Source organism: Nanorana parkeri, unplaced genomic scaffold (genome assembly GCF_000935625.1).
Source record: "Nanorana parkeri isolate BGI_ZX_2015 unplaced genomic scaffold, ASM93562v1 scaffold1054, whole genome shotgun sequence".
Taxonomy (NCBI): domain Eukaryota; kingdom Metazoa; phylum Chordata; class Amphibia; order Anura; family Dicroglossidae; genus Nanorana; species Nanorana parkeri.
In genome coordinates, this window is record NW_017307322.1 from 455,636 (window position 1) to 482,382 (window position 26,747).

Below are 26,747 nucleotides of genomic sequence, written 5' to 3' on the forward strand. Positions count from 1 at the left end.
TGAGAGGGACACCTCCCTGAAATTGCTTATTTCAGGTTGGGATCCCTGCCTTCTGGTTAAGCAAGGCAGTTGGCATTAACAAAATGTGAGCAATGGCAGCCTTAATATCAAAGTTTTGTGTGTGTGTGTATAACCTTGTATATTTTGTGAACTGAGGAACTGAGGAACTCCTCGCAAGGGGGTGTTTTTTTCTTTTTTTTTCAGTTTGAGTGGTAAAGATAGCAATATCAGCAGGAAACAAAGTAACATGCCCCTTGTACATTTTACGATTATAACTCCTCCCCTCCAACTTGTGCCCTTGCGTCTTCCTCACGGTACTTGGTTTAAGTAGTGCGTTGCCAATACTGCAGTCCCCACGGAGTTTGTAAACTGAGATCATGTCACCTCTTTAGGAGAACAGGCCTAATTTTTGTAGGCATTCTTGAGAACTCAGACCCTCATCCCCCTTAATTTGGTTGCCCTTCTCTGAACTTTTTCTGGCTCACAGACATCCCTCCTGAGGATTGGTGACCAGAATTGCACCGTGTACTCAAGATGGGGCCTGAACAGTGTTCTGTAAAGGGGCAAAATTATATTTCTATCCCGTGAATGAATCCCTCTTTTCCTGCAAGATAATATACGATTAGCTGCAGCTTGGGCACCACATGCTATAACTGAGCCTGGTCTATAAGATCCTTTGTCTGTTTTTCCCCAGTGAAACCCTGCGTAAGGTGTAGTCAGTGTGCATGACTTTTACATTTACCTAGATTTAAAGCTCATCTGCCATGTAGTTGCCCATTCTTCAATTTTATTGGTTGCAAGGATTCTGTCATGTTGCGATATTACTTCCTTGCACAACTTGGTATCATCAGCAAACACTGACGGGGAGCCATTTATTCCAACCTCAGTCATTTAAGGCAGTTGGCATTAACCGAATGTGAGAAATGGAAGCCTACATGTAGTTTCCTTGAAGAGGAACTTTACCCAGATCTTCAAAATGACAACAGATGCCTTTTTAAAAAAATGTTAAAGGAGAACTATGGGATCAGTGTTTTTCCCCATAGTTCTCCTTAGGGTAACGGGAGGACACAAACTAGCGTCCTCCCGTTACCCTAAGCTCAGTATACCGCGAGCTGCCGCAGCCGGAGCTGATCCCGACGTAGATGACGGGATCCGCCCAGTTGCGTGAGTGACAGCTGGCTCTGCCTATCTAGAGGCAGAGCCAGCTGTACCCGCCCCCTCCCCCGTCCATTCCGCCAGTCAGCGCTAGCAGATCGGAGCGGGGAGAGGGGAATCCAGCCCCTCCCCCTGTCACGGCAGAGAGCCGTGACAGGATCGAGAGGCGCGCGAACCCGGTATGTGTTCGCTCACCTCCCGATCTATTGAGCCGACCTTCTCTTAGGCGAGGACTTCTCCATTGCCACAACCAGGCAACTTCCAATGGCACACCCACTGTATAAGGTAAGTGGGTGCCACGAAGGAGGGAGGATTCCGAAGCACTAAGCGCAAGCACAATTATTATATTTCTTTTTTTTTCAAGCTGATTACACCATGTTTTCGCTACACAATGGAAATATACACCGTTGCCAGGAAGCAGCTTATTGGACCCAAAGGCCTCTTTGATCAGGTAAGAATGTCTGTCTGGTTTTTGTGGTGACCACACAGAGGCTCTGGTATCTTAATTGATTGCTTGAGTTAAATGTATACAAGTAAATATAACCCTGCTGTCACCACTCTTGCTGTTGTTGCCATGTGTCAAATCTTTTTGGTAAGAGGAAGGGTCAAAAACAAGTTTTTATTATAGTAATCCATATAGTGGGATGAGTTTACCTGTCTTGCACAGGAAGTGGGAGACTGACACTTGGGATTTCTCATGACTGCTGTCCCAGTTGTAATGGTATCAAAGAGGCTGGATCTGGGACAACACAGATGGCAATAAAAACCTAAGCGGTTCTAAGCCTTTCTAGTGTATCCAAAGTGGAAACTTGTCTTATTGGTCTACATACTGCGCTAGCCCACACATGCTCCTTCCTATCCTCAAAGCTGGAAAACAAAAGGCTACATATTAACACTGACCTAACTGGAGGACCACTGAATGTCCTGTAGTCCTACTTATGGTGAATGTCTTCTAGCAACAACACTGGTCTGGTAACAATGCAAGTGTGAATCTTTTAGTATTGGAGTTTTCTCTTTAGGCTGTGGCAGTGGGGAATGGAGGGGTCCCAGTACTCCTGAAGAAAGCCATGGATGGGCTGACCTATAGTAGTCTGTCTCCCTGGTCACATTATGAGCAGAGGAATGGAGTCCATCCCTAACTACCTTTACAGGGATGATGGCATGAAGATCTGTTTAGCTATGGAGAGGTGAGGTAGATCTGCTAGAGCTAAAATGTTTAGCAATAAACCGCTTTCCATGCAGCTTCTTTAAAATAATTTTCCTTCAATCTGGATTTTCCCTTTCCCCTTTTTTTTTTACAGCTTGTTTTCTCTTTTCAGATGCATGAGATGACTATATTTTAGCCATCTCCTGCACCTGACACTGGGCCTGACTTGCTGAAAATCAACTTTTTGTTCCACGGCATATAAATGGATGTTTACTTAACACTGTTTTTTGTAGGCCCGTTATATACTGAACACCAATTGAGCAGTTAGAATCGCACATCCAAGTCTTGGAATCACACAATTGCTTATAGTTGCGGAATCACATAGTTGTTGATGGGAGCTGTTGTCCTGCTCCACAACAATCAAAAAGCTGCTCAGGGAGCAACATCCATTGTAAGCAATTTCATTAGCATTTAAAATTGCTTAATCCTTTTGACTTTAATATCCCTTTTTGAAATTTTGCAAAAATATGTGTGTGTGTGTTTCTGAAGTATTCATTACATTTAGTAATTTACCAAATGCATCACTGGTCTATCAATTCTCTGGCTTCCTTGTCAGTGGAAACAGTATCACAGCCAATCCTCTGGCTGTTTTATTGCCACGTTGCATGTTCTCCTCCCTCCTCCCAGTGTCAGCTTGTAGGGTGGCTTCAGCAGGGATGATTTAATTGCATCTGCTGGCTGCCCCGTGTGTCACACATGTGCTTTATCTTAGTGATGTCTCTTGCACACTGTACAGGTGGTGGGTTTTAATAATGTAGTGTGTATTTACAGATGTATAGTGATGTAACTAGGAAAGATAGTCAAAAGCATCTTCAAAATGGCTCCATATGAAAACTCTTGAAGCAGATCACTATCTGAAACGCGTTGAGTATACCCCATCCAGTTATCTACTATCCAGCCACATGTGCTCCATGTATCCAAAATGGTGTAACAAGGACACTCCACTGTAGTCCAGGTAAGTCAAATCAAATGCAGTTTATTTAGGCCAAACAGAAATATATCTTGCATCAGCAGCAACATAAGACAGTTCCCTTTATATGGCTCAGTAGATTCGCTTATGAGCCCTAACTCTGCTCTCTCAGCAGTGTGTCGTAGCGGTCCTAGGGTCACCGACCTTCCTGACCTCTCCCCTCGTGGGCACTCAAACACATCCCTCATGTGTCACTGGCTCTCTGTCTCCTCGGCTGTCTACGAGGTGCCTCCAGCACACACAGCCACCTGGCTCCCCTCTGACGTCTGGGTGGAGTCCTCCTGACTCCTGAACACCTCCGTTCCTCTTCCCAGCTGGAGCCCAGAACCTTAGCCAGCACCCTTCCCATAAGGGCTATGCACAGGTGTGCAATCATTAGGTTCTGGCACCTACTAAACCATGGACCCAGGAATGGAGATTTCATCCCTCCCAGTTCTCTTTGAAATCTCCCAGTTCCAGGATCCCATACCAAATCCAGGTTTTCTGGAGAGAACTGCAAAGCCAGTTCTTTCCCAGCAAAATAATTTGTTTCCTGGAACTGCTCAGTCTCTCTGGCTGAGAGTCCTGGGTTACTACAACCCCCAGTTCCACTGTGGGATTGCCACACAATACCACAATGGGTTTGATATAAATGTGAATTAACTGTATATTTGTTGGCAGAAAGTGAATGCAGATATTAGGATGCATCTTAACACATACGAGTAATTTTCCTTCTCTGTTGTTGAACCTTCCTTTGTGCACAGCATGTTACTGAATAACTTGAAAGGGGGAAAAAGTGTAAGAACAGTGTGCAATTAACCATGTCCCATGCCATCACTCCCATTACTGCACATCCCTGTAAGAAAAATTTGGTATTGGTAGCTAGGCTGTAGCTATTGGAGTGTTCTCCCTTGGGTAAAAATTAGGTATTCATTCGCCTCTGGGTTGAAATGTGCCATTGTTTCCCCCTCCTTACAAAAGGATGCTGGGAAAGCCAACGTGTAGTGTTGAGAGTTACTGAGGGACAGCTTTGTGAGGGGGACAGTTTATGCTACTTTTATAGTGATGGTAACATGTTAGCACAGAGTTATACAGTTCTATAGTTGGTGCTGTGTATTGCCACTGCTAGATTACGATGAATTGCAGTTTGGTGGAGTGTACCCCTTTCTCTGTATCCACTGTGCTGTTCAGTGAAATCGGTGCTCAATCACTGTAAATTTTTGTGGTTTGACTGTGCACCACCCATTGCATATATATACAATGAATCACTTGCTGTTTAGCAGCTGGGTCCCCCTTTTGGGGGTATTTTATTCTTTCGTTTTGCCCATTTTTATTCTAAAAATCATGTTTGCTTAGGGTTAGTGTTTTGGCTTTGGGGTTTATTGAGTGTTTTTATACTTGAAAGGGTCCTTACTTCTTCGGGGGATCAGCAGCATGAACTTGACACACATACAAAGCTGTCTTTTGTTAGCAGCACATACTACATGTTGTGGTCCATTTTACAGCAAATAATAGTCCGCCACCTGCTGATGGCTTGCCATGCATTACCATCTACTGTTGGATAAACACTATGCATCACAGCAAAAACTACCTAAGGCAGGAGCTTTTTCTTAAAAAGCCTTTGTGTAATCCAAGAGTGTGTGTGTGTGGGTAAATTCATTACACCTACAAATTGTGATGTCACGATGTAGTGTCGCTGATGCTGTCCCAAAAAATTGCAATGTTCTGCAACACCACATATAACTTAGTCATCTCTGTAGTATGTATTATGAAGAATTTGGTTTTCCCATGTCTCCCTCAAAGTCTCATAAAATGTGGGGCCATCATTTTTCTCTTCTCTCCTTGTACAGGTGCCCAACACTCTGCCCTTTGTTGAACAATAACTTGCTTATTAGATTTAAAAATTAAGATATTTGATTTTTCTAGCCCATGAGAAGGGTTGAAGATACTAAAAGGTAGCTTTCTGTCTGACCTAACTAATGTACATTAGCCTGTGGCAAAGGCGTAAGATACTGCGACTTGGATGATTCTACAGAGTGGAACAGATTTTTTAAGCTGTATCATATACCTCCTTAGAAGATTGAACCAATAAAATAGCAAATTAAGAATGATTGGCTTGAAGTCTCTGTTCCCCCTGGAACAGAGACTTCCCTCCGGTAAGTGTCTGGGTGCAGCTACAGAATAAATATCTATTAGGGTAGGAGGGCACATGAAATCCAGCAGCTCCTTTGGTGGTCAGTGCTTCATACCTATTAGACCTATTTGTAATTACAACTGTCCTGATGCTTGCCAATTTTACACTGCTGTATTAGGCTTGGCTGAAGGTCAGATACTGATTTTTATCCTACAATTTAAGCTGTTGTGTATGGATATGTCAGATTTATTTATACATTGGTTTAAAACTGACTCAAATTCAAAAACTCAGCTCAACAACCTGTCTAAATGTATGGCTTTTTTTTTTTTTGGTAAATGAACCACTTGCAAAGATGGCTGTGTTTTATCCCACAGTTCTCCCCTAATTGATATATGTTGTCCCATAGCAATGTGTAATGCTGTTTTGTATAATTACCTAAAATCTACCATGGACTTTTCATCTACTGCAGGTCAGATCAGGCTTAAGCTGGCCATAAACCTTACAATTTTTGTTGCTGCCAAGAACCTTTTTTTGTGTACAAAAATGCTACTAGTCCATGAATTTTCATTGAGTGTTTAAAAAATCAAAAACGTTTTGCAGCCTGCCCGATGAATTTTGGCCAGTTGTACAATAATTGTTCACTTCCCATCAACTTAACTATTTATCAAATGGAAACCTGGCAATATGGTAATTCTTATTCGTTTGTAGTACAGCAAATGGGTTCTGGCTTAAGGAGGTCCACATTAAACTTGCCATACTTATGCTCTGCAAGCTTGAGTAGAGAACATGAACAAATGACTGAGGGAGGGGCTTTGTGTTCTGGTCAACCGTGAGTTCAACCAGAATCTAAGCTGTTCAAGGTTCACCAATTAGCTGAGTCCTGTCAATCACAATATCCTTATCCTTAATGAGTCTGGTATGGATTTTGAAGGGGAACATATTCAAAGATATGCATAGGATCCCCCAAAAATATATACATGACCATATTCCAGCATGCAGCCTGGCTGGCCAGGAAAGAAAGGAAGCGAATGTGTGAACACTCCTATTGAGTCATACAAGGCCACAAGCTTTAAACATTGTGAGGGACACCTTGCAAGGGGAGAGGGGGCTCTGGCAAGGCCCCCTTTGCCCATGTTTATGAGGGCTAGGGCCTCATCCCCACATCCCTGGGCTGGTGCATTTGGGGGTCTGCAATGAGGGAACTTATAGAATAAGGGGCCCTCAGATATCTGCCCCCCACCACCTGAATGAGTAAGTGGTACAAAGTAACACACATATAAAGTTCTTCTGCTACTCTGTGAAATTACAGCTCTTTGGTTGCTGAATGTCTTCAAACAGGCCAGGGAATCTTCACTGACGTCAGTGCCCATATATCATTGACCATATTGTTTATGAACAGAACAAAGCTGTCCGAGAAATGTTATTCAGCAGCAATGGGTTTTTTTTCTTCTAAATGTCACTTTCCTCGAGTACATGGTACAAGTGCGCCACTTCACATACAGGTTTAATGCATCCCTTAAGCACGTTATTTAAGGGAATTGTGACCTCTGCCTCCATTCATTTTTTTTCCCTCCATCTCGCTGATTTGGTTCCTGATGATCAGTAGAAAGCTAAGCTCTCAATGACAGCAGGGGAGAGAGTCTTCATAAATGTATCCCCAGTTTAAAATACAGATGGTGGGTAGGAAGGGTTTAAAGTAGGGATGCACCAATACCATTTTTTCCAGACCAAGTACGGATACTTTTTCTTAAGTACTCGCTGATACCAATAACTAATACTTTTTTTGTGACAGTTTTTCTAAAACAATACAGACTATTGATTTTAGGACAGTGGTGGAGCGCTAGGGCCTGGTCGTAGCTTCAAACACGGAGACCCTAGTAGTTCTACCACTGACTTCAAGCTGTAGAGGGACTACAGATCCCAGCAATACACTATACAGCAATGCAGAATACCATCACCTATAGACGACTACAAATCCCAGCAGTACATTATACAGTAATGCAGTATATTGTGAAGCTCTGAGTTGCTCCATGGTGGTGGCCTGGTGTCTCCAGAGTCTCAGTTGGACTGTGCAGGGTCTCACCAGGGGTCTGATAGGTCGTGTGGGTGGCAGAGTTCCCCAGTAAGGAGGAGGAGATGTACAGCCAGAGCAGTAAACAGGTGCGACGGTTCACAGGAAGTCTGCCCAGGTCCCCAGCAAGCACGGGACCTCAGACATTCATTTCGGTTTTAAAATTTCAGTCGACGTTTAGTATCGGTCTACCAGTATCGGTGCATCCCTAAGTTAAAGTAAACCCAAACACTAAAAATCTCAAACTTAACTATATTTATGTAATTTCAAAAGTCCTTTACAAATTTTTGTTAAAATACACATTACTGTGTTTATAGCAACAACATCTGCAGTATACAATTTCGGTCACCAGATGGCAGTGTATATAAGTTCTGTTATACAGTATCTATGGTATATACTCTTTATTGAAAAAGGTGGAGAATAAAGCTGTGGCTTCCTTCCTGTTTTTAAGCCATGTGCAGCATGCATATCAGACTGTGTGCTTGTGTTTCTCTGTGAGGCTGTGCAAGACGTTCCAACAGTTTTTTAAAATTCCGTGCAGGTCCTTGTCCAAGCACTTACTGCCTGCGTAGTTTGTAAGAGTAGCAGTCTGACTCCTTGACTTGCTGCCAGAACAGAGTACCTGGCTAGAATAGGGTACTGTCTGCATTTCAGTAATTAATAAAGAAGTTGAATTTAGCCCAGAGGGCGATAAAGTATTTAAAGTATGTATCCAAAATGCCTCTCTTTGCAGCAGCAAAGGATCACGATCATGTCCACACCCCAGCATTGGTACATATACAATGCATTGGTACATTGGCTCGATAACGGCTCCATGTAATTCATGAACCTGATGCAGTTTCATATCAAAATGTAAAGCAATTGGTTTTGTCATATCCGGATTCTTTCCCTTAAGAAGGACCTCAATCACTAATTTAATGTTATTACAGTGTCTACCATTTTTACAATCCTTGTACCAAGGATGACCAAATCGTTCTATTAGAGCTATATGCTTGTAGAGATGAATCTTTCACATTCAGATATAAGGACTAATCAACCTTAAGAAATTGAGATTTCATATCATTGCATTCATAATGCAACCAGATGCTTAATTACAAGTCTGTATACACCAGTGTTTCTCAGGTTTTTTGAGCTACGGCACACTTTTAATCACCTCCCGTCTGCCAAACGTTAAAAAACGGGCGGATGGGAGTCTGCTGGATTCGGGAGTCTGCTGGATTTGCACTTTCACGACACGTTACCATGGGTCGTGTTTGTACACATTTAATGCTTGGCAGCCCATTCATATTAATGGGCTGCAGCTTGCGCAACAAACATAGCAAGGAAGCTCATGCTGCCCTCTTCCCAAATACATTATATCACCCAAATGATTGTGTCCCCCCATACAGTTCATCCCCCATAAGGCCCCTATACAGTGCATTTTCCCTATTATGTTCCTCCCATGCAGTGTAACCCCCACATACTATCCTCCCATAAAAAGCCCTCCCGCATTGTCCCCCCCCCACTGATCACATATCTGATAGTTTAAATCAATCACAATCCAGTCCAGCAGGAGGAGACACCTTACCTTTGCTCTACTTATGTACCCAGCTTCCTGTGCGCCTCTGCTGTGCTCTGTTCACCCCTCCCCTTTCTTCTCTTCTCCATGCAGTGCTCTGCTCACCCCTCCCACCTCCTCTCTCCTCTTCTATAAACTCCAGGAGGCAGACAGCGGTCATAACTATCTAATTTTCAAGCGGTCATAGCCCCATCTAATTTTTGTTGGTATATATATTGAGGCCCCCAAAAAGAAATCCAACTGAAGGTACTCAACAGCCCCTAGTTTGGGATTGACGCATAAAGAAAACATATGTCCAACATATCTCCATGATTGTATAACATCCAGGATCCTCAGCTTCCCGCAGTACCCACCAAAAATCACCAGTGTCACTAACAAAAGCCAGAAATTTGGAAACAAATGGCTGTGTATAGAAATTGAGGCATTTGGCCAAGTGTTGAGTTTGAGCCCATCGCCATTAGATTAACCCCATTATGAATTTTAGGCACTCTGTAACTCAACCGTTGTTTTGGAGAATTCCTTATACAGGAATCTTATAGTATCTTAACTGAGCCACCCATTTGCTGTCCCAATATCAATGTAACCTCTCACTTAATACATCATCTGTTGAATCAGAAATCACTTCTTGATCATTTGTAACACCTGCAAGCAAGGACACCATTCCTGTCTGATTGCCAGCTTAGTCAAGCACCTCCATGTCTCTGCTATTTTCAGCCAGGTTTATTATAATATTTTGGTCAGGCGTTTTATGTGAAACAGAACTGTCTATCCACTAACCCACACAACACAATAAAAAAAAAAGTCTGTGTTCAGTTTCAAACAACAAATACAGACTGGCTAAAAAAGATGGCCACTCTGAAGCAGTTAGAGAAACATATTCATGCTGCAATATGTGTAAACTAAGAATCCTTGTTTTTTAACTTAGGATTACAGGTGAGTTTGTGTGTATGGGAGAGGAAGGAGTTTGACCGTAATTAGGTGTTCTGTGTGGTCACACCCCTCCAGCATCCCCTTTATATAATCTGTTTGAGTTTGCTCATACACTCTTCTTTCCATTGTCTGCTGTAGGTGAGTTTACAGAGCTGGGCTGTTTGGTGCAACTATAGCAGGATGTTTATATATAAGCATTGTATTGGCAGAGTGATAGGAGAGGGGTCCCTTTAATGTAGCTGGCTTAAACATAATTGAATATGTGTATTTTGAATCTTAATGCAGTGCTAGTTATAAGTTTGTTTAAAGTATAATAGTGTACAGAGTTCTTTGTTGTAACTATGTAAAATTCATGCTGACACTGTAGCTTTATTCTAAATTACTTCCAGGACATAGGCACTAAAACCAAAGATGGTAAGTAGGACAGTAGATTCTGTAGATTCCAATGGCCATTGATATATTTTTCTTTATTGCTCTAGGCTTAAAATCCAAGGTCACTTTTATACAAGGTCCAAGATGATTTACCAATTACCACGTTCTAAGTCTGAAGTTCAGAGATAGTAATGTATTGAACTATGTCTGCAGTGGCCCTCCCTGTGCACATAAGGGTACATAAAGTTTTTAGTTTTGGATACAATGGGAAAGGGTCAGACCCTGTGTTTTTAGTGCTTTCTGTGTCCCTGTAGGGACACAATTTAGTGAAATTCAAAGTTTTAGAGTTGTCATCCGAAAAATAGGTGAGGGTAAATATTCCTTTGGGACACCTGTCCCAGGGACAACCGTTTAAGAGGGGAATTCCCCTCACTTTGGGAGATTTTTTCTAACTTCCTTTTGTGTCTATCAGAATGGAACATGAAGGGAAATCAACCAATGGTATGCAAACCACTAAGATTAGCATAGCATATTCCACAGGTTTACTAGATCATGTAAAATAATTTCCATTGTGTGCTTTTTGCCAAGGTCCTAAAGGCTTAGCCACATTTTGTGTAGCAACCATTTACTACTCTAGAATGTGTTTGAATAGTAGACATATATGTTTCATCTTCCTTTCTAGTGTAGTCCTGGAGATCATTGTCACTGTCAGAGAAATTAATAGAAAATCCAAAATTTCCCCTGCAAAGTGCAAATTATGCCTTTTAGTAAATCAATCACATTACAACCAGACCTATGAAATTAGACTGATAAAATGAACTAATCCTGTGTCGGGACATAAGAGAAAAGTCAAGTCAAATGTGAGTTCTCTTTTACAACAATTCTTTTCTCGCAGAGCTGCTGTCTGGTATTGCTGTCTCATCAAGCTATGGGGATCTACAAACTCAAAGTAGCCACAGGGAATGACCTGGTTGCTGGCACCTGTAATAATATCTTTATTGTACTTGTGGGGATGAATGGTGAAAGTGACAAACACCAACTGCCCCGTCACTGGAGCCACTTCTTGCCTGGATCCGTGAGTATCTTTTGATATTGCTGTCAATATTGGTATGGAGTTATTACGGCATCAAAGTCAGGCAGTGATAAGAACTGTCATGGTGCAATTACACAGGAAAGGGAAGCAGGCTGGTAGGACAAGAACCCTAAGTTTCAGAAAGGCAAACTTTGATAAACTGCGCCACCTAGTGGGGGACATCAAATGGGAAAAATTATTTCACAAACTAAACTCGGACCAAAAGTGGGAATTTTAAAAAAACATGTATACCATTAGGTAATAAAAGTAAAATATCGCAAACTAAGCCTATATGGCTAAATAAAAATGTAAAGCAACAGATCAAGGAAAAGCGAGTGGCTTTTAGAAAATATAAGATGGAGGGGACGGCATTGGCATTCCATAACTACAAAGAATGTAATAAAAGATGTAAACTAGTAATCCGGGAAGCTAAAATAGAGTGCGAACAGCATATCGCCATAGTTAGTAAAAAAAACACAATTTTTTTTAACCAATATATAAACAGTAAAAGGGGGAGAAAGGAGCAGATAGACCCAATAAAGGACAAAACGGGAAGTTACTAAAAAATGACAAGGAGAGGGCCGAAGTGCTGAACAATTTTTTCTCCTCAGTATACACACACGAAAAAGACGGGTTTAATGTTCTAGATAAAACACATAGTTCAACAAAAAATATACCGCAGTGGTTGACGGAAACCGGGAACAACAAAGACTTAAGCTACTAAATGCAAATAAAGCATTGGGACCAGATAACCTGCACCCCAAGATACTTAAGGAACTAAGCGAGGTTATAACAAGACCATTATTCATCATTTTTAAGGACTCTTTAATGACTGGTATAGTACCAAGTGACTGGCGGAGGGCTACGGTAGTTCCAATATTCAAAAAGGGGGCAAGATGCCAACCTGAGAACTACAGACCGGTTAGTCTTACATCGGTAGTTTGTAAAGTGTTAGAGGGCATGATTAAAGACCACTTAGTAGAATTTGTTCAGGATAATGGCATAGTTAGTGATAATCAACATGGGTTTAGGAAAGACCGTTCGTGTCAAACTAACCTGCTAACTTTCTACGAGGGGGTATGTAGTGATCTGGATGAAGGGAGGTCTGTGGATGTGGTATATCTGGATTTCTCGAAGGCTTTTGATATGGTACCACACAAATGCTTACTATACAAGCTGAGATCGATGGGCATAGATGGAAGGGTATGTACATGGATAGAGAATTGGCTAAAAGAACGGGTACAGAGAGTATCAATAAATGGCGCCCTTTCAGACTGGGCTAATGTCATGAGCGGTGTGCCTCAGGGTTCTGTGCTGGGCCCCATGCTATTCAACCTGTTTATTAATGACATCGGGGAGGGTGTAAACAGCAATATTTCAGTGTTTGCTGATGATACGAAAATCTGGAGGGTAATTGAAACGGACCAAGATAGTATAACATTGCAGGAGGACCTGGACAAAATAGGGGAGTGGGCAACTATGTGTCAGATGAGGTTTAATGTCGATACATATAAAAATAAGAAAATGGGCTATACAATTATGGGTATGCCGCTAGGGAATTCAGAAATGGAGAAAGACTTGGGGGTCATAGTAGACCATAGACTAAATAATAGCTTACAGTGCCAGGTTGCCGTAAGCAAAGCTAGTAGAGTCCTGTCCTGTATCAAGAAGGGAATGTTTTGCAGGGACAAGTCTATAATTTTGCCACTGTACACTTCACTGGTTCGACCTCACCTGGAGTATGCGGTCCAGTTTTGGGCACCAGTACACAGAAAGGATGTCCAGGAGCTGGAAAGAGTCCAGCGGAGGGCAACCAAACTCATTAAGGGAATGGAGGACCAAGACTATGAGACACGGCTACTACATTTAAATATGTTCACGCTGGAAGTAAGTAGATTAAGGGGGGAAATGATTTTCATGTACAAGATGTTCAACGGTCAAAGCAACATTACCAACAAACTCTTTACGCTTAACTCCACAACAAAGACTAGAGGCCACCACCTAAAATTGGTGGAAAACAAATTCCATCACAAGGGGCGAAGGGGGTTCTTCTCAGTTAGAGCGGTTAGGGTTTTAGGGTTTTGGAACTCTCTGCCACAGGCAGTGATTTCAGCAAAGAGCGTGGAATCATTCAAGAAGCTTTTGGACGATTTCCTGAGTTACCATAATGTACAGGGGTACAGGTACTCTTAAGATTGTGATGACACAGGGACCTATACATACACACACACACACACAATAGGTTGGACTTGATGGACTTATGTACTTTTTCAACCTCAAATACTATGTAACTATGTAACTATGAAACATGCTGTAAACAAACACAGGCTCCTCAAATTCTGAGAGAGTTAGAGTTGGAGGAGCCTGTGTTTGTTTACAGCATGCTTTGACTTTGGGAATAAACATTGCCCAGCTAGTGATATCAGTCCTTTGTGTGGCAATTATTTCTGCCAGAACCAGTATCAAGCTGCAGCGTGCTTTTCTTGCACCAACAAGTGGGATGTGGCTGTGTGACCACAGGACAAGGAATATGAGTAGTGGTTGCTTTGTGAGTTGAATGAAGTTGGGTTGCTTTAACAGAATTGTATGTTATTTTTGCTCTTTACCCTTGTACTCCCAAGTAAACCCACATATGTAGAACAAAGGCTTGCACTGTAGATTGACGCTGCTTCAGGAAACACAAATCAGTTACCATTTATATCTAAGTTAGACTAAGCACAATGTGTATAGCGATGTCATTCATTTTTTTAAGAAACTTACCTTAAACGTGGTGCTAAGCATAATAACAGGAGTCAACAATTTTTGTTAACTGTGGTTAGATATGCAATGCATATATCTGGGTTGTCTGCTGTGGGTTATTGTTCTTGTGGTCCCTTAGACCTTGTTCCCATGAGCTTTAGTGTGTGTGTGTGTACACCATGGTCTTGAAAAAAAAAATTTGTAAAGATTTCAACAAGCAGCTTTATTGAAGCCCTTAAAGGAAACTCCAGTTCTACTATAGGCATAAACTCTTAATGGCAGTGCTGACTGTGAAATAAAGCTTATTGAGAGCCAAATAGCCACATATTTAAAGTAGTAAAATAAATAACATTGTGCTGCACTCCCGAACTTTTAATGCATATACCAAATTTACCCAATGCAATGTGTTCGGCTGTATTAAATAGGCTACCAAAAAGAATCCTATAAGTGAAAAAATGTTCACCATAGTAAAGGTGAGACTATTACTTGATTAAAGCAGACCTTTACCCCCTTTGGCTAAAAATCACATCAGCATGCAGCTCTGCTCTTATGTTCATTAGTTAAACAAACATATTGTCATTTTACTTACTCCTTTTCCTTACTCCTTGGCAAAAGTGATGTAATGTCCCCAAGTGTTGCACCTGGGAGGGTTATTGCTGAGAAATCAATCTCAGGGAAAGGCATTTTTCTTCCCTGAGATGATGTGCATGGTCACATGTCTTAGTCCTAGTGTGCTAGAGTTCCGTTCCAGGAAGTTAAGGAAGATGGATTAATCTACCCTTATTAAAAATGGCTACTGTGAGAAGAATGTTGGGGTAAAGAAATATAAGGTATGCAAAGAATATACAGCCTGCAATAATCTATAATGATCTGTTTGTAGATTGTCATTACTATATTTCTAAAGGTGCCTTTGTCGTTATCTTAAAGATATGGGTAAAGATCATCTTTAACTGACAAGCACACATTAAAAAAGTGTGCCATATGGCAACCAGATCTCTTACAACTCAGGTTACCAAATAGAAACATATACATTTCTTCCTACTAGTTCCTGAAATAGATGTTTCAGATGTTCATGTTCATTCATGCGCTAAACCAACAAACCCTTGTCTTGCATGGGGATCCAAGATGGGGAGTCTTGCATCATCTTTCTTACATGATGCAATTACTGTCCTCTTAATAGTTCCTTCATCTCTCTGATGGAAGCTAGATGGCAAAACCTGAACATTTGTTTTAAAGTCAATGGAGAGGAAAAGGGGAGTGCAGAGCTGGCAAATGTTGTTGGTGAAGCCTTTCAAATAGGAGTGGCACATTCGCAGTAACAAACTCCTTCCTCTGCACCACCAAGAGAACAAGTGGTGCAAGAAAATCTGTGCTACAAGCTAATTCAACAACTAGATATGCTTTTTTTGTTTGGTTTAAATGTTGCAAGCATATCTGGTAAACATTGGGTCATGGCCTATGGCTAGTAGTTTGTTCTGGTGTCTGACTTGTCTCCTTCTATCTAGGTGGCAGTGTTTGATATCAATGTCAAGAAAGATCTTGGTGAGCTCCTGCTTGTTAGACTGTCCATGGAACGCTACTTAAACTTTCCTCTGGATGAATGGTTTTGCCAGTACGTCAATGTAACCTGCCCCAGTGGTCAGATCTGCCAGTTTCCATTCTATCAGTGGATATCAGTCTTTATGATTGTGGAGATTCCAGAGGGAAAAGGTTAGAAGTGAATTGTATTGTGGTTATATATACTTTATCTTCTGAGGCAGGTAACTGATAGCATTAAACTATATGTCAAGCTAAAACTTTTTTTGTTTTAAATTTGAATAGAGTAGGGAAGAGAGATGTCCTTAAATTCACCAGAACAAGTTTCCCCATTGAAATACTGTCCCCTTTTTGTCCTACTGACAAATCAAATCCCATCACTCTGATTCCCAGGCACAGTGGTTATCAGTAGAAAGAGGGAGGACAAATCTCCCCAGCAAGGACAGACAGCAATAAAAACCTGACTAGGGGTCTAACAGTTCCCCACATCACCATTATGGGCTTTAAAATGGAAGGTGTTCTGCACCTAGACCATCTTTTACTAGGGATAGTTATCATTGTACTGGTAACTTGTACAAACCACTGTGAATGCTTCCAGACACAAGTGTTTTTTTCATTCCCCCCCCCCCCCCTACCCCCAACACACGCACACCTTTACTTCTAGTTTGGAAGATCTAATATAGTTCCTTTAAGGGATGCACTGAAACCGTTTTTTCTGTATCAAGTACAAGTTCTTATATTTTGCTTTCGGTACTCTTCAATAGCGAGTACTGATACTGGTGCTGGCATGGAGCCAGCCTCACGGGCAATCAGGAAGCTGGGCGGCCGGTAATGACATTCCACCCGCCTTCCTGATTGCCAGCTCCATGTTGTTTGGCTGGCTCGATTGTGATTGGCCGTGAAACCGGCTTCCCAGCCAATCAGCATCAAGCCGGCTTCCTGGCCAATCAGAAAGCAGGGCGGCGAGTAATGGCCCACCTCCCGGCTTCCTGATTGACTGGAAAGCCGGCTTCCTAGCGAACCAGCAAGGAGGCGGCTGTTCAGCCGGCTTCCCAGCCAACCAGCAAGGAGGAGGCTGTTCAGCCGGCTCGATGCTGATTGGCCGGGAAGCAGGCTTCCCAGCCAATCAGCCTGGAGTCGTCTTCCCGGCTAATCAGGAACGCGGGAGGCTGGAGCCAGGAGGCACCATGTTCCCCTACAGCACTGCCGGTCAGAGGAAATTTTCATCTTACCAGAAATTCCGGTATCGGGGAAAGTATCTGAGCATTTGGGCGAGTACAAGTACTCACCCAAATACTCAGTATCGGCACAGATACTAGTATCAGTGCATCCCTAGTTCCTTTCAATAGTTTTCTCATGAAATTGTACAGTGCAGTTGTACCAGAGACAGTTTTTTTTATGTTGTCACCAAGTAAGCATTGATGGCCCATGTGTAGTAGTAGCCTAGAGGTCAGTATTCAACATTTCACCTGTTTGGACCTGAACATGCACCAATAGTGCCCATATAGCATTTTAGGACTAGCTTAGTAGTAATAAAAAGCACTCCTCACACTCAGACTTTTCACACTTGTTGGAAGATTTGTGTGACATGGCCAAACCTGCAGACTGATGGAAAGAGGTAAAACATATAATGGTATGCCTTGTTCTGTGCGTGCAAGTTGCACAAACATAGAGTCCTGTCACTACATTTCTACAGATGTCTCCCAAGGCTAATTTCAGGAAGCCCAATGCCTGTCTTGCTAGCTTTTTCCTACTTTTAAGAGCTGTCTACAAGTATAGAAATCTTTGCAATATTTTGTCACTCTCCTACAACCAAAGTAGTCAAGTGGTTTAATTTAATGTAGTTACAGACAGTACACAAATGATTGCTACTATAATTGCAGCTACTTTACTTGCAACCAATCTCTTCTGCTTCAGGTGTTGTCCTAAGTGAGAATACTCACCCTGCCCTTAAGAATCAAAGAAAAGCTGAACTGGATCGGAACAAAGAATCACACAAGTGAGTGATATACAATCACATCTTGCCTCTGTTTGGTTGGGAGGCAGTTTTTGTCCCTATGGGCTAATATTTTGTAAATCACTTCACACATTGACATTATGGATGGGTTACAGAAGTCTTTCTGACCTTCATGTTTACTGCCCTTTGCTGGTGTATTCATGGCTATAGGATATCAATTGGCTTCAGCATATTAATTGACCTCAGTCTGTTAGATACTCAAAAACTCAGTATTGATTTATTAAATGAGTGCATCAGTCTGTTGTTCCTTCTCAAGAACAGATAAAAGATAAAATCTAGGTTCACTTGTAAAGAACACTAGAAAACACTATTGGTGATTCTGCTGGACTGGCTTAGGACTTCTGCTTTAGACAATTTGATGGCCTGGTGGGTTGTGTGTTTGATTCTAAAGGCTCTAACATAGAGCTGAACTCCCAAACCATTTTTCTCTAGTTTTTGTCTAGAGTGGTAGTTTTTTTCTGGGTCTCTATTGCAGAGAATTGCACTTGTATAACCAGTATTGCTGGGTCACGAGGGAAAATCACCAAATGACACACATGACAATCAAAAAAACAGATGTACTAACCCTTCCCCACTATGCTTCTAAACTATGTGAACCTATTGATCAGGTCAGGCAGTCTGGAGTATCAAAAAATCTTGCTGACCTTGTGTGTTTGCTGGGCAATAGGAAGTAGGTGTCTCTGAGTAATTCAGCAGTGTAATCCCTGTTCTTTAACTCCTGACTTTATTACATGTATACCTCCGCTACATGTAGCATGAAGTTTACATAGACTATAATTCAGGTACACGTACTATTACACTGCATAAATTAAAGGTAGTTTAATAGGTGGACGGCTGCTCTTTCCTATAGCTTAAACAATAGTTTCACTAACCTTTACAGGTCAGAATGGCTGTATCTAAACCTTTAATTCATTCAAATAGCTGGACTAGTATTAACTTTATCTTATCCTGTAGGTGGAAGGTTTATGTAAAAGGTGCCCCTCACTGCATTGATGTAGCTGACGATGAAGTGAAGAATCTGCCACCAAATGACCAGTTTTCTTTGCTAAAGGTGTCCAGCTTTGGATACACCACCCTCGCTACGTATGTATCCTATATCTGTTGTAAATATTGGCAGAAAGAAATTCACAGCAAGATATAAAATTCTGTTTAGTTTACTTAAATGGGTTGTCCTATAATATGAATTAAATGTGGTAATGGTTAATAGAAGACACATCCTGCTCACCTTGTCTTGCCTTGTCTGCTAATAAATTGACCTAATAAGTGTGACCTGCATAGAGCCATTTCAGAGACTGAATTTCCTGAGAACCTGACATTGGATACAAAGCAAGGGATTGGATCAACATGCTTCTTAATGCATTTGCTGGTGCCCCTTGATCAAAGACAGATTCTAAGTAACATTAATTAGTTGGAATCTCTTCACATGATTAAACGTATGTAATATCTAGGTAACATGTCCATGAAATGATCATGCATAAAGATGTCATTCAGTTAGGCTTTTAGGCTTTAAACCTACTTTACATAGAGGAATCACGATCCCAGCTCAACAGTGGTCAGCTGAAAATATATTTTAGCTGCTGCCACAGTGTATCAGTTCTACACTTGTTTAATGGCGGCAATAAGCATAGAGAAGGCACTTTTGTTTTTGTCCTTGACATCATGGACACAGCATCTGTTTATTGATGATGCCTTGTTTAATATGTGGATGATTTAATATGCACAAACATGTTAATCCCCTCCACAGCTGACTTAATTGAACAATATATTTAATATAGTCCATTGACTATTGTTCTTTATTTTGGCAGGCTTGAGAACTGAGTGTCCTTTGTGTAAAGACATCTACACAAATATTCAAGTATCAGTGCATCAGAAAGATAGTGTGGATGACTAAATATTCACACCTTGTTAATCCCCTTTACAGACAACTTGTTTGAACATTATATTTAATATATTCTATTGACTATTGTTGCATCTTATTAGGGCTGAAAACTGAGTGCCCTTTGTATACTTATTTGCCAGCAAGCAAAAAACACACAATCACAATGTGATTTGTGTGTTTTGGTTGGAATAAGACCCAAAGCTATTCCTTCAAAACAGTCTCGATAAGAAAACAGTCATTCTCGCATAATATGTTTAAAAGTAAACATAAAATTGTAATCTTCGTAAGGGGCATGCACAAATGTAAGTCTTTTCCCAGCATACTGGTTCCACAATGTAAGTGCCTGTGTGGACTACACCTAGGCCTGACCAGTATATTGCTTACTTCTGCAGATCTCAGGCCAATTGTAGAATTTGGAGGGTTAATTGAACGTGCAGAAACAATCAGCCGCAGTATTTGCACATTTGGTTATGGGAGACCTAACTAACAGAGCAGAAGCTATTGTGATCAGAGCATAACTTGTTGATACTTTTTCTGCTTAATGATACTGAGTCTAGGTTTGAGTGTTTCTGACCTGCATATTTGTTTGTAACATAGTTATGTATGACTCTGGATCTATTTTATCTGTCAGTGGCTTAGAAACCAAACTAAAAGGATTTGCATGCAACACGGATTCATGGCATAGCCTAGAAGACATCAAACTGGTGTCCACTCTGCGAAGATCACAGAATTCAGGTTGTAAAATCTACTTCTCTGTCTTCATGTGAATTGCAACATGTATATATAGTACACAACAGTTACTGTTCTTACAATAAGTCTCTTCTAACAGCTAAGTTTTGGTTTTCCATAGACAACTAAGTGAGGGTATTGACCATTCGCCCTTGTAATCATTTTGTGTTATGTCAGAGCTGCTAAAGAACAAGTTATCTGGATGCCGATGAACTGAAAACACAAGGGAAGCTTTTATATTGCTGCCTTCTAAACAACTGGTTGCCTTGTGGTTATGCTGACCCAGTGGCTTCAGTGTCACTACCTCAGAGCAGTGCTCTGTATATGTGTGTGTGTGTGTGTATATATGAATATACAATATATATACATATATATACTGTATATAGTGAGAACTAGCTTCAAATAGTAGAGCATTAAGGACACATCCACTCACTTTAATCTTATTAAGGCTACCTTGCCCACTTTTATTAATAGAAAATCCTCAAAACATAATGCAGTTGCCCTCACAGGAGTTGTTCAACATCTCTCTACGTACTCCTGTCTTTGTTCTTCCAGCACCACTGCTCTGGCCTCAGTCCTCAGGCCCTTTTCTGTTTCTTCTCCAGACAGTACTCAAACACCATCTCTGGCTGCTCTCAGCTGCCCTGGTGCCCACCCTAAATACTGTATGGAGTAATTTTGACTCCTGGGTGGAGCTCTCTTTTGTCCCCCAGCTGGAGCCCTAAACACTTGACAGCACTTGTACCAGAAGGGATATGCACAGCTGCACAATCAATGGTGCTGGTCAATATCAAAACATGGACCAAGGGTTGAAGGCTTCATCCCGCCCACATCTCTACAAAGCCTCTGGGTTCCAGGACCCTGACCAGAGTCTATCAATTCTGGAGAAAACTTAAATGACAAAATGACAATTTTCCTTATATGAAACATACAGCCCTTAGACCCTCAACCTGTTTGGTTAAGAACCCTGGATGACCTCCAACCCTAAAGAAAACTGACCCAAAAGCACAATGCACAATTGTACCTGTTACATAAGCCTTCAGAGGCACCAGCAAAAGGAGGATCTATTTTATATGCGTTTTAAATGTGTATGTAAACCCCTGGAGTTTGTGTCAAATATTTAATTGAAAGTGTTTGTGCTATATATGTGCAAAAGTGAAAACAACCGTTAGAAATCTTGAGCTGAAGACTTCCCGTGTTCTCTGTCTGAACGCTTATCAGTCAACATTTATTCCCTAAAGAAATACATGTTTTATGGTAATAACACACTTACCTTACCAAAAGTGTTACTGACAGGATCACCAGGTTAAAATTGGGTGTAGGGACCTTAAAACAATGCAGCCAACACATCTAAGTACTGGTAAATGCTTGTGTTTCAGAACTAGTAAGTGAGATATGGAAGGAAGATTCTTTCTTTGGTAGCCTATATCTTAACGGAGTTAACCCCACACTGATTAAGAAATGCTTCAAAGTCCCAAGCAACTTCCCTGTTGGTGAACACATAGTGGCCCCATCTCTGGGACCTTCCACAAACTTGGAGAAAGAGCTCCAGGTAGGTCTTTTTCTGATGTACAGATCTAGATGTAATATAACAATTTACATCCCACACAGCCATAATCTTATTTTTTTTTTGGTCTACGATTTATTGGATTCCATACATTTGTCATCTTGCAGAGTGGTCACATTTTCCTGGCAGACTATAAAATTCTCGAAGGAGTTCCATCAAATAGCTCAATTAATGGGCAGCAACAATTTATTGCAGCTCCCCTGTGCCTACTGTGGAAGAATCCTCAAGATCAGCTTGTCCCTATTGCCATCCAGGTATTTATCTGTGTTGTGCATAATTGTATTTCTAAAAATTTTAAATGGTAAACTTGTGAAAGGTGACTTGTGAAACTAAAGATGTATGTCACTTCATGTGCATCTGCATTTATTGGCATTATGGTAAAAAGTGGATCTCATTAAGTCATACAATTGCACACCAGTATAGCCAAGTACCATTCTGAAAAAAAACTACTCAAGAGCTCATCAAGGCGCAACCAAGAAGCATTATCTTTATATATGTAATGAGTAAGTACAGAGCTACGGTGAAGAAGGTACTATAGAAATGGAAAAAGTCCCAGAGAATAGCCTCTGCTGAGGAGCAGGAGGACTTCAGCTGTGAGGACAGATGAAGTAAAATTGAAGTTTTTCTACATTTAAAGAGTCCATGAAGGGAGAGGATGCTGCTCATTTTTCAAAAGGCAGTCACTTGAAGACTACATAGAAAAGTGACAAAAGTAGATTGTCTTTAGGGGTCAAGAAGAAATATTCCTCTTATGGTTAACTGGGACATATTTAATAAGTCCCTAACTTGATTATGAACACGAGAACTCATCAGACGCTTAACTTCGCACAGTTGGTATGTCTTCCCTGTCTTTTATGTGAGTAGTTAAGTAAACAATATGACACTTTAAATACACTTCAGTCTGGATTGTGGTGATCACTTGAATTAGCTGGTAGTTGTAATATAACATTGTCCTAGATAATAGTATAACTTGTATCTCTTTAATGTGTAATAAGTCTAAATATAAAGTTGTCTAATTAATTTGTTGTTTTTTTCCTTTGTATTAGTTATCTCAAACACCTGGAGATAAAGCTCCAGTCTTCCTGCCCAGTGACTCTGAATTTGACTGGTTACTGGCCAAGATCTGGGTGCGTAATTCTGACTTCCAGGTACATGAAGTTGACACTCACCTTCTCCGCACCCATCTCTTAGCTGAGGTCTTTTCCATTGCAACTGCCAGACAACTTCCAATGGGGCATCCAGTGTATAAGGTGAGGCGGGCCTTTGAAAATATCCTTTTGGGCAATATCCATATAATATATAATATATTATGGCCTGCTATACATTAGTAGTGGGACTATAAGCAATTGCATTGATAATGTTTAATGATGATGTTGTCCTAAATGTGTCTAGCGTAGGTAAAACCTGCTAAATAGTCTGTTTTAAAAGAGAACAGAGTATGCTTTAAAGCAGTGGTACTCAACCTTTCTAGGGCCGGGACCCCTTGGTAACATTTGCCAAGTTGTGGTGACCCCGAACGGTAAAATTTAGGGATGACGCGGCTGCTGCAGCGACATCTGGCGACGTGGCGGGAGAACTGACACTGCTGCGCTAGGAGAGGGCTGAGGAGGAATCTCACCTAGAGCAGTAGAAATCACACAGCGACCGAACCACTGGCGTACGCAGCCAAAATAAAAATAAAAAACACCATAGGAATAAATAGCTAGATTCCTATTGGCTATTTCACTTTGCAATAGCCAATAAGCCAATAGCAAATTAGCTATTGAACCCGCCCTCTGCTGCTGTCAATCACTAGAAGAGGACCTGACGGAGAACTTCAGGTCCCCCTCTGCTGATTGGCAGCAAAAAAAAGCGGGTTCAATAGCTAATTTGCTATTGGCTTATTGGCTATTGCAAAGTGAAATAGTCAATAGGAATCTAGCTCTGCATTGGTGTTTTTTGTTTTTTTCTGACTTATGGCGGCCGGCGGCCCCCGATGTCAGAAAAAAAAAAAACTATCGCAGGGAAAGGTTTACTCTACTCGATCGAGCAGAGTAAACCTTTCCGGGAGATAGTGTTTCTCTTCCAGGCTGGGAGCCGCTATCTAATAGCGGGAGACTCCCGGGCGACCCCTGGCAAATCGCCATTCGACCCCCGACGGGGTCGCGACCCATAGGTTGAGAACCGCTGTTTTAAAGAGACCTACAGTGTTCTTGATATACTTTTTTTTAATTAAGGCCAATTTTGAAAAAATCTTGATTAACAGAATGTTATTATAGTATAGTACACTTTTGTATGTAGTTCTTACAAGTTGACAGGGTTTACTTCTTTCTTTAGACAGTTTGATGTTGTTTTGTTTTTTTTAATTCTTTAACGTTTTCAAACACAAAATATAATGAATATAAATACAGAGTTGGGAGAGAAAAGAAGGGATATGATGTACACAAGTCAAGTAAACAAAAGCGGTCTCAATTCGACTCTATTGCTAGAATAAGTGATAAGTTATTATTGTTTCTATTTACTAAAACTTGTCTTATGTTTTAATACAACTTTTTGAAACTGGGTGGTTGTCACATATGGTTGATATGGTATGATTTATAATGAATTGGTTCAGAATCGTTTTTTAGGCAAGTTGACTGTAAGAAACTAGTAATGTAATACAAATGTTTATCACAATAATGTATTAAGAGCCCAAAAACAGCTCTTCCCCTACCGCTCCTCTTTAAATTCTAAATGTATTCCCTAAGCATATCAAAACACAAAAGGAACTCATATACAGTATCAATAAGTAGGTTTAAGAAAGTACCTTTCCAAAAAAAAAAAAAACCCAGACCAAAAGTATGTATTAAAGCTCAATTCCAAACCCCTACTGTGCAAGAGAGGAATATTTTATTTAACATAACAATAACAAAAATAACCTTAAAAACAAGAACTAAAGAAAGAAGAAAACAATTGAAGTAATTAAAAAGGAAACACACTCTGATAATACAATAAAAAGCAGAAAGTCAGGATAGAGCAAAAATAAGTAAGAGAGAAATGAGAGAGAGAGAGAGAGAGAGAGAGAGAGAGAGAGAGAGAGATGAAAATCAGGAACAGAAGAGCACTGGGGGGAGAATAGAGGGATCAAGGTCCCTCCTCCTCATCCACAAGTCGGGACCATGGCGTCATCTCCTTAAAGTGCTAAGTCATAAACTTGAGAAAGAGCATATTCGTGCCAGTAAATCCATGTATGATAAAATCTCTCTTCACTTGTATAGCTTGAAATAAACTTTCATAATGTCCTTTGACTTTGGTCTTTATAAGACTGAGGGGACCTGAAGGTCATATGGCCAGTTTGTTGGGTTTATTCAATAAGGTAAGTGCAGTAACCCCACAGCAACCAAGTAGGATGTGAGTGATTTGACATTGGTTAAATGATAGTTGTAGAGCTGTTATTCAAGAATATTGAATTGAACTCTGTTCAACTCAACTGTTTCCTTCTCCATGAGAAGGAAAGAGAAAGAGAAAAAAGAAAGAGAATTTGTAGCAGTATAAATACTTTTTTTTGGTCTGGTTAAGTCTAAGCTGTAGCAAGCACCACAAACAGCTGCATTTTTGCCATTAACCAGTGCATTGTTCACATTCACTGAATCTAAGTCTGTGAAAAAAAATTGGAAAGTATCTTTGATCAAGTAAGAGCCAGATCTGTTTTGCTTGTTAGTCTGCGTGGTCACTAGGGATGGTCTCAATGTTCAAGTCTAACAACAGTTCGACTTGAACATCGCTAGTTTGCGTGTTAGGCAAACACACGAACTGTCAGGGCGTTCAGCGGGCTTTTCGCCAGCCGACCGCCCCACAAGGCTTTCAGAGATGTCTGATTGAGTAAAGCAATGCACCTGACCATAGGTCAGGTGCAAGACTTTTCCCAATCATGGCACAGTGCACTGTAAGAGCCATGATTGGGCAAAACACTGATGACTTTGCCAAATCATGGCTCACAGCTAAGTCCAAGCCCCACACTATATAAGGCTGCTTTCATCACAGCCTTATGTAGTGTGTTGCTGTTGTTAATGATAGAGTTAAAGGAGAACTATGGGGTTAAGGCTTTTCCCCATAGTTCTCCTTAGAGTTAGGTGTAGTGTAAGCGAACTGGTGTCAGTGCTTTGTACAGTATGTTAGTACTCTGTACTGTGTATAGTATTATTTTCTGTGCTTTATATTCACTGTCTATTTGTTTTTTTGTTTGTTTGTTTGTGTCAGTGGCGTCGCTGGTGTTCCTCCTTCTACATCACAAGTGTTCCCATTTTTTTTCTTTTTTTTCAGCAGCAGGTTATTTTGCTGCCTCATTGCTGTTCCCCCTTCCGTGTCGCAGGCGTTCCCCCTTCTGCTTCACAGGTGTTCCCGTTGTTTTTTTCTTTTTTCATTTTTCATAATAAACCATTGTACAACAGTTTATAGTGCACCAAGCACCACGTGCGATAAAGTATTGCACCCAAGCACCAATTTCCCATCCCACATTCTCGAATAAAATGTTATAATAAGCCGCACATCATGTCTGAAAGGCCAACAAGGAGACAGGTGCATATAATTTGAATTTTTTACAGTAGGCCCCACCCCTGCGCTCTCCAAGAGTAACTGTGAGGGGTTACAGTGGGGAGGCACCAACACTAAACTCCCAATTTTAAAGCATCTGTTGTCACTTTCATCCAACTTTTGCAAAAGAGGCACCAGAATGTAGCCAAAAAATCTCTAACCTTGTTCCGAGTGTCCTAAAATGTGTTCTCTTCATACAGGCTGCCACCCCAAGCAGTTGTTTACAAGATTAAGGGAAGTGCAATTACCGGCAATTTAAATGTAATTTGTCGCTCGCCCCC

General features: G+C 41.0%; 1 protein-coding gene across 1 annotated transcript in view; it reads left to right on the forward strand.

Moving 5' to 3' along the window:
- Positions 1-1,546: 1,546 nt before the first annotated feature.
- LOC108796085 (hydroperoxide isomerase ALOXE3-like) overlaps positions 1,547-26,747 on the forward strand; it is a 29,133-nt gene continuing 3,932 nt past the window's right edge. Inside the window, exons 1-9 of the mRNA XM_018567475.1 lie at positions 1,547-1,606; positions 11,272-11,451; positions 15,693-15,897; positions 17,641-17,722; positions 18,695-18,823; positions 20,251-20,354; positions 21,728-21,900; positions 22,023-22,169; positions 22,962-23,165. Coding sequence (XP_018422977.1) covers positions 1,547-1,606; positions 11,272-11,451; positions 15,693-15,897; positions 17,641-17,722; positions 18,695-18,823; positions 20,251-20,354; positions 21,728-21,900; positions 22,023-22,169; positions 22,962-23,165 — 1,284 coding nt within the window. The remainder of the gene's footprint in view (positions 1,607-11,271; positions 11,452-15,692; positions 15,898-17,640; positions 17,723-18,694; positions 18,824-20,250; positions 20,355-21,727; positions 21,901-22,022; positions 22,170-22,961; positions 23,166-26,747) is intronic.